At 40.6% G+C, this 8966-nt stretch overlaps 1 protein-coding gene and 1 long non-coding RNA gene across 2 annotated transcripts; both read right to left on the bottom strand.

Moving 5' to 3' along the window:
- Positions 1-711: 711 nt before the first annotated feature.
- On the bottom strand, positions 712-1348 carry LOC134080187 (uncharacterized). Its single transcript, XR_009939172.1, has 3 exons — positions 1274-1348; positions 1129-1186; positions 712-1028 (listed from the first exon to the last, which is right to left on the bottom strand). It is a non-coding gene; the product is annotated as an uncharacterized LOC134080187 (long non-coding RNA).
- A 138-nt stretch (positions 1349-1486) lies between these two features.
- LOC134079664 (butyrophilin subfamily 1 member A1-like) lies at positions 1487-8798 on the bottom strand. The gene is made up of 4 exons (XM_062535759.1): positions 8669-8798; positions 2648-3022; positions 2494-2569; positions 1487-1735 (listed from the first exon to the last, which is right to left on the bottom strand). Exons 1-4 carry the CDS (start codon positions 8796-8798, stop codon positions 1711-1713), a joined length of 606 nt encoding a protein of 201 aa, XP_062391743.1. The 3' UTR covers positions 1487-1710.
- Between the last annotated feature and the right edge of the window lie 168 nt (positions 8799-8966).

The raw sequence follows: 8966 nt of genomic DNA, 5'->3' as shown, positions 1-8966 counted from the left end.
ATTGCAAGGCCAGTGTTGCCTTAAGCTGCAGTGGTTAACTGAAGCCTGTAGAGGGCGTGCACAGCATTGATAATCAACATCGCCACACTGGCTTCTGAAAGAGCACAACATTGCTGTAACGTTCAATCTCAGAGCAAAGGCAGATTCTGGTTTAGTAGAGAGTGGCTGACAAGGTAGAGGAGCGAAGAAAGACTTGGAGTGACAGATTGAGAGGATTGGGGGCACGTCAGACAGTATTTTAGAGAAAAACAGTGGAATGGTGTTAGCCATGTTGCCAAAGAGAACGATGCTTGAGAATATAGGTTCTACAAAAGTGTAAAAAGCAAATTGTATGACTAACATTGTGAGACCGAATTCTATGGTGTCTATGAAGAGTGATGATTTAACAAATTAATCAGCAATCAAAAGCAATCAAAAGCATCCTTCACAGATGAAGGCCCAATGACTATGAAAAGCCATCATTAATGAAGCCCAGAAATAATCAGTCACCGTGCCAATTGGGTAGAAAACTCCATTTCTTATAGTGTCACTCCATTATAGAAGTTATGAACAAGTCCAGTGCACACATTTTCTAAAATGCAGAATAGTTGCAGAATTAAGTGAAACTGGTGTCATTAGTAATTTTTTTTTTCTATTTTAGTTATTTGACTTAAAAGTAACTTACAGTAAAACCCAAACGGGTCAAATGATTATCATTCTGACAGAGCCATGACAGGATAAAACCGAAGACGGGTTCCACAACTTTGAAGCAAGAAAGTCACATAGACCCATTCTATAAAGTACAAAGTGGGTGTTTGTGAAATGTAAGAATAGCAAAAAGCAGTTGCACTGTAACTAGTTCAGACCAGTTCAGTAGAAGGGACTCTCACAGAGGCATACAGCACCCCTGAGTCGTCTCTCTGAGCTGGCTGGAGGTTGCTGTTGGGCTTGTTGGGATGACGGAACTGAATGCTGGAGTACTGAATATTGTTCTCATCCTCCGAATCTTCTGCTTTTGTTGAAGCACTGCTGCACACAGTAGGGTTTGTCTGGGTGGGAGAGAGAAAAGATGGAGGAAGAGTACAGGATTCATCACAATGAAGGAGAGGCTCAGATGGACACCCTGGGTTCACATTTTCAAGTGATTACCTGGCCATTTCCTCCAGTGGTTTGTGTTTCCTGTGATGAGCTGCAACTTCTCTTCCTCCTTTGTACAAAAGCATGGGACACACTGGTTATGCAACAAAGTGAAAAGGCTCCTGTTATGTGTGCTGGTAAACTAGACATTTCTCACCTAATCCACAGAATACCACAGACCAGTGACACGGCTAGGAGGAGTAAGAGGATTCCAATAGTTGTGTAAACAGCTAGGTGATTCTCTGATTCACTGTGTGCTAAAACACAATTCCAAACATGCCAGCATTATGTTGTTTTTCAGGTAAATGAGCATGACTCTTTTTCTCGGTTTTAGACTGAAGTTACAGTAATGAAAAGAACTTACAGATGCTGAGAGTGACTGCAGAAGAGTTGAGGTGATCATGTCCTTTAACAGCACAGGAGTAATTGCCTCCATCCTCACGGCTGACTGACATCAGGTCCAGCCTGTTGCTCCTGCTTGTGTGTGTGTGAGATACGGGGTTGCCGTTCTTGTACCAGATGTAAGTTGGGTTGTTGCTCAGAGTGCAGGTGGTGCTGCAGGTCAGTGTCACCTTCTGTCCCTCACTCACGTTGTCAGCACTCATCCGCACCTGCAGGCCTGGAACCAAACAAACAAACAGGACGCAGCCATGATGGTGGATTGCAAATATGGAGCATAATGTCACCATCTCACAAGAAGTATTGTCAAATCTCAAGTAATGGCCTACCTGTAACATTGAGGATTACTCCTGGATTACCAGAATAGTTGTATTTGTTTTGAGTTGTAAACCTAAAATGATATTGTCCAGCATCTCTCTCTCTCACATCTTGAATTGTCATGTTGGAATGATCCTGCTTATGGTAGGTTAAAGGATCTTTAAAATCCTCCATTCTGCGCAAATCTATTGGGTCTTCTCCTTTTTCCCATTTGTTATACCAGAGTGCAGATTTGAATGAGTGATCTGTGGGATACGAGTAAGAGCTGAACAGCTGTACAGAGGAGCCTTTTAGAGCACAGATCCTCCTGTCTGAATAGGAAACACCCCAGCATCTATCAGACAGTACACCTGAAAAACATTACAAATAACTGTGTTTGAATAGAAAAGGCAGCATACCCTTAAGCTGATATTAATAAATATAATCGTATAAATCACATAGAAATCTCTTGGGTTTTAATGAAGGCAGATCTAAAAGTGAGCTAACTTACATACTGCAGGTGAAAGGAGATGACTAAGGCCTCTAACAGCACAGGAGTAACTTCCCCCGTCACCTGTACTCAGATGGAGTGTTGGTTTGCTGGGGTCAGTGCAGTTGTTATATTGTCCATTCTTGAATATGTTAAAGTGTAAAACTGTTATGTCTGAGGGAACGTCCAACCTTTTAAACTCCAAACTACACAATGTAGTACAAGAAAGGTCCACTGATTCAGAGCCCACCATTTTCATCTGCAGGTCTGTAGAGAAATTAAATGGCTTTAATTCAATAATATTTCATAAAAGCATAACATGGTCATTTCATTTGGACAAATTACCTGTGACTGTAACATTGACTCCGGTTGAGTCAGAATGTGTCCCTTGATCAGATATGAACAGACAGCGATACACTCCTGAATCACTCAGTCTCAGGTCAGTGATGGTGAGAGTGGAGCTTCTGTCTCCTGTCCTGCTGTACGCCACACGGCCTGCAAACTCTGGCTCTAAGAGAAGGTCCTCAGGCTGCTCCACACTCCACCAGTTCCCACTTAGTTTGGGACTGAACCAGAATGTGGACCAGACTGCCTGGTTCCTGGGTGCTGTGTAGGAGCACGTCAGGACCACAGAGGTCCCCTGCAGCACACACACACTTGGGCTGGAATAAGTCACCTCACCAGGCAGTGGCCGAGCCACCTGAAGACCATCACTATAACCTACAGAGATGATTCATGTAACATTGTACAGATTCCAAATCAGAGTGAATTTAAAAATGGGAATGAGTAAGAAATGAAGCAGACTTAAATAACATGTGTACATTTGAGTATTAACATTTATTGTATGCCATCATACCTGGGATTGTAAGCACCAGTCCTCCAAGTAGTATCCAAAGGATTTTAGGGGACATTTTTAGCATGAGGAGTCAACTGGAAATAAAACCCAAGTTTAATTTAGTTGAAATAAGTTTCATTATTTTGGGCGTTCACAATGCTGTAAAAACATTTTCAAAACATTAAAGAGGATGTAGAGTGTACTTACTGAAAAGATGTCTTGAGTAATCCTCAAAAGTAGGTATACTCTTTTTGTTTCCTGCTGGTGCTCATGCCCAGATATGATGAAGTAAGTTATTTGCAGATGACTTCCTTCCCCATTTGGTTGAACCTGTTGCAGAGCACTTCCTTTCCAAGTAATTACTTAGATAGCACGTCTGTTGTAAGATCATGAGGAGGAGGGGATGTAAAAACATGCAAGAAACGTTTCTTTTGTAGACCTTTGGGGAGGACTGCTGTGATATTTCTCAGAATTCTCTATCTGATTTTCTATATTCATACGGTCACTCAAATTCTTTAAACGACTAATTTAATTGGATTTTCCCTACAGAATCCACATATTTTGTTGTTCTGGTTAATTAGCTTTATCCAATTGCATGCAGAGGTTTCCCCCTGTGTTGTTTGAAATATGGTACATAATCACATCCCAGAGCGTTAACCAACTCAAATTCTGGGTAGAACTGAGTCTGGTTACGTCAGGATGGGTCTTTGGATCTTATAATGGTTTCACTGTCATATAAAAACCTGATAGATTTTGATATGACAGTGAAACCATCCTTGCTAAATCTGTGTAACCTGAAACATATAAAACATTGTAACCGTAAGGTAAGTACAAAATGGGTGTTTGTGAAATGTAAGAATAGCAGAAAGCAGTTGCACTGTAACTAGTTCAGACCAGTTCAGTTGAAGGGACTCTCACAGAGGCATACAGCACCCCTGAGTCAGCTCTCTGAGCTGGCTGGAGGTTGCTGTTGGGCTTGTTTGGATGACGTACAGTAGCTGAATGCTGGAGTCTGGAATAGAGCTTGTCCTCCATATCAACTAATCAGTGCTGCACAGTAGAGTTTGTCTGGGTGGGATTTGTGTGTGTTTTAATGAAGGCAGATCTAAAAGTGAGCTAACTTACATACTGCATGTGAAAGGAGATGCTTAAGGCCTCCAACAGCTAACTTCCCCCCTCACCTCAATGAAGTGTTGGGGTCAGTGTCCTCACATTGTTGTCCATCCTTGTATATCTTAGATTTTAGTGAAGGTGAGGGAACATCCAACCTTTTAAACTCCAAACTACACACTGTAGTACAAGAAAGGTCCAGTGATTCAGAGCCCACCACTTTCATCTGCAGGTCTGTAGAGAAATCAAATGGCTTTAATTCAATAATATTTCATAAAAGCATAACATGGTCATTTCATTTGGACAAATTACCTGTGACTGTAACATTGACTCCGGTTGAGTCAGAATGTGTCCCTTGATCAGATATGAACAGACAGCGATACACTCCTGAATCACTGCTGCACAGTAGAGTTTGTCTGGGTGGGATTTGTTTGTTTTTTAATATGATGCCCTTTATGGGGCAAATAACCATATGTAGTCACTTCCGCACACACTGAAAATTCCCTCCTCCTGCCTCCATTTGGAGTTGTAGAGTCATGTGGTTTTCTCTCAGCCAATTAGGGAAGATCAAGCTATCGCATTTATTTTAATGACTCAATACTGGTTAGTGATAAAACACAATTATGAGCAAATATAAGTGGTAATTTAGCAATTATAGTTGTATTTCGGTTTTTATACACTGGTACATAGGAGTATAGCATTCATTGTACTAGGCACCTGTGTATGCCATTCATGCCATTTACAGTAATTATATTACAAAGATACATGGTACATGATTCCATGTACCAAGTTTGGTTTTGATACATGCAGGGGTTGCTGATTGGTAAAAATGGGCAAAATTGGCTGTTACGGGCGAACGGTCAAAGTTCAGAAGAAAAAACTGAAATGAGTTGGTGAGGCATCAGCTGAGGATGCTCTGTGTCAAGTATGTGTGTTGATCAGAGATTTTTTTTTCAAATTCACCCTCTGTTTTTTTTCCCCCCAGACGGGCAAGGACATATATATGGTAACTTCATTGACCATGATTTGCTATGCCAAGATGAAAAATAATGTTTATTATTTTTTTTTTTAATGTCCTGAAACATCCCCCATTAACTTTCTGAAGTTAAAATTGAGAATTTCCAAAGATTTCAATGAGTGCCCTATAAAGGGTTAATATGATGGACAGAAAGTTATCTGCAGAGCATTTCCTTTACATGTAACACTTCTGTTTTGACATCATCAGGAGGAGGGGGTGTCAAAACATACCAACCTACAGAAACATTTTTAACCTCACAGGTTCTCTTCTAGAACTTTGTGGGGGAGTGCTGTGCTATTTCTCAGAATTCTCTAAAATAGACAAAACATTGACGTTGGATATACGTTTGAGTGTTTGTGTGTGTGTGTGTGTGTGTGTGTGTGTGTGTGTGTGTGTGTGTGTGTGTGTGTGCTTGTAGAATGTAGAAATGTAGTCATCCTCTACCAGCAACCAGGTGAACCAGGTGAAAAGACTTGATGTGGTGTGTTCGTATAAAAACAAACTGTCAATCTATCCAGGTAGCCTTAATGCCAGCTAGTGGCAAATAAAAAAGTTAAATGTGTACACGACAAAGCACAAATGACATGACAAAACAACATTATTCAGTGAGTCTGATACATATTTAGGGCCCGAGCAACGAGGTGCTGCCACTGAAGTGGCTGCACCGTAGGTGCAAGCTATTGTTTTTGCTCAGATTAAATTTCTTCTGGGCCATGTTTTGCCTTTTTGGCAGCTATGTGTGGAATCGGTAACGCTACTCAGCGATAGAGCTCTGGCCTAGGGCGTGGCTCAGGGACTCTAAAGCGCCACCTAGCGCGTTGTCTCTTGTGGTTGACACATACATACATGCATGGAAATGAACCAAATTTGGTAGGCATGCATGTTGTATTAATCTAAACAAGTTTTACATTTAAACTGCATAGTGAATCGTGAATTTGAGTTATGATTATGATTATGAATTTTGTACATCATGTATTTTGAAACACTTCTCCTAGACGGTTTATCAAAATCATTTCATATTAGCAGTAAAATGATCTTGAGGGGTTGCCCAAGAGGAATTGCGAACAGATTTTTGAATTTTCGAAGTATATTGAAATGGCGAAGGTTTGAATTATGGCGTCTTATTAAAGAAACAGGAAGTTGGTGTTATAGGCAGAAAAAAAGTTATCATTTGGATGTAATTTGGAAGCTACATGTGGAATTGGTGCCGCTAGTCAGAGACAGAGCTCCGGCCTAGGGTGTGGCTTAGGGACTCTAAAGCCACTTAGCGTGTTGTCTGTTGTGGTTGACATATACATTCACAACAATTAACCACACTTGATGGGCATGTGTGTTGCTCATGCACATGCCCACCAACACAAAGATGTTGCTTTGTTAGATTCCGAAATGTCACAGGTCCGCACCGCAGGTGCTCGGGCCCGCCATCGCCGCTTGCGGCTATATTTAATGAATGTGTTTTCTTCTCTTGATCTCTTATCAATATCCACAATAGATGACACACCACTCAGTTATAGCACATTTTATTACTATAGAACTAACTTTTGTATATGGTCATTATAAAGTATAGCAAATCAGTATTGAACCCATTCATTGGCCGTCTCTGACATCACTGTATGATAAGGCATCACTAAGAAAAGCCAACTCCATCTTAGAAGACTCTACCTATGTATTATACAGAGTTTTTGAATGGCTGCCCTCTGGCAGGTGTCTGCTCTGTCCTCTTGCTAGGACCAACAGGAGGAAGGCTACTTTTACTTTAGAGGCTATTCGCCTTCTGAACTTAAATATGCTTCCAATTGAATTTAGCAATCAGTGTTATGAAGCAAACTGTTGAAATTACCATTTTTATGTCTTGAAAATACCATTGCTCAAAAATAAATAGTCCAGACATCTTTTTTTCAATATGTCAATATAGTTATCCATTTAATGGAAATAATTGTATTTTTTAGTATAGTGAGAAGCATAAATGATTTTTATAATTTTATGCAACCTTTCAGCACATTTAGATGCTATGATGAGAATATAGGAGGGATGGACAATGGGGATGGAACAATGCAGAGTGAATTGACTAAAAAAAGAGATTACAACCGGTTGAGATAAAAAAAAAAAAAAAAAGAATTGCAATGCCATTTTTGAACAGAACATAGGGCGTAAACTGCCTGGCGTAACCATACTCAGTTCTATTTAGAATGGAATGTGAGTCTGACACTGCTGCATTTGGATGTGATTATGGAGCATGTTTCTACTGACACAGGGGAAATACAGTTTTGGTTTTGTCAAATTTTAATTGGAAAATCATAAGACAGCAGTTTACATTACAGGATATGTTTATTGCTCTCCAGGTTTTTATCATGTAAAAAAACGACACACAAACAAGTGGATAAGAGAAAAAAGGCACCCATGGAGGCCAAAGAAAAGAAAAAAAACAGACAATAACATCAGTACATTCTAATCTACTGACACCATTCTAATCTACTGACATCGCACTCGTGGTCGTGGTGTTGTTGGCCAATATCGCCACGGCTGTAGTTACCTACGCACTCAGCCTTCGGCTTCGTGCCTGCGGCGAACCACAGCTGTGGCGATATTGGCCAACAACACCACTCCCACTCGTGCGATAATGCTTAAAAAAACATGATATCATATTTAATTGTGTATTTCAAGTAACATCAATAAAATTGCAGTTTTGCTGTTTTGATTGAGTAAGGATACTGTAAATCAAATGTAAAAAATGAGGGTATGAGTATTCCCAGGCTAGATTTTGATATGACAGTGAAACCATTGTAAGATCCTTGCTAAAACTGTGTAACCTGAAACATATAAAACATTGTAACCGTAAGGGCTATAAATGACGTATGAGTTTTGTATATAAAACACATGCTGGCAGTATAAGTTTTTTCTATATATTTTCCATATGGGCTACCTTAATACTATCTTTTCCATTCTTGTTTATTTATGGAGTTGTCAGGACTATTCTTTGTCATTGTGGTGGGGAGGGGGTGAAGGGGCTGATAGGTTGTTGCGTGTGTGTTTATTTCCTGCTGTGCAGTGCTAGGTAGTTGGACTGTGCCAAAGGATTTGAAGGCAGCCGTGGTGAGCTGTGGTAGGCTATGCAGTGTTTCAGCCCACAGGATATGAATATGACTTGGCATGTGACAGCCCGTCTGATGAATTTCTGGTTAAGGATCCTCAGAGCCTCTAATAGTTTAAATGTTCTCTGTCTCTCTCTGTGTGTCTGTATGTCTCTCTCTCTCTCTCAGGTCAAATCAGCCATCAAACTGCTCTGCTCCTCAATGAGGGCTTCATCTTGACAATGGCAAAATGTCCTCCTGTAACACTGCGGGTTACAATCTGTCTTCTAAATGCTCAGTGCTAAATTGCTCTTGAAATGCGTTTCTCACACGTTTCTGTGACGTCTTGGCTCTGACCAGGTTTGCCAGGGAGGTGCTGGCTGGCGTGTTGCTGAGTCGACTTGTTGGTGTTTTTTTCTCCCCCTGACTAAACTCAAGCTGCTCTTGGTCCTGCTCCTGCATGCTGATGGGACACACAGAGTGGCATCCTAGCAGAACAACCTCAGTTGCAATCAGCACAAAAGACAAACATTTGATTTTGTTAATCTCCTTGTTCATTTTGCATTATCCTCAAACGAAATTACAACTATCTCTCTCTCTTTTCTCTCTCCCTCTCTTTCTCTCTCACTC

Source organism: Sardina pilchardus, chromosome 1 (genome assembly GCF_963854185.1).
Source record: "Sardina pilchardus chromosome 1, fSarPil1.1, whole genome shotgun sequence".
NCBI lineage: Eukaryota > Metazoa > Chordata > Actinopteri > Clupeiformes > Clupeidae > Sardina > Sardina pilchardus.
This window is presented reverse-complemented; position numbering and strand designations above follow the sequence as displayed.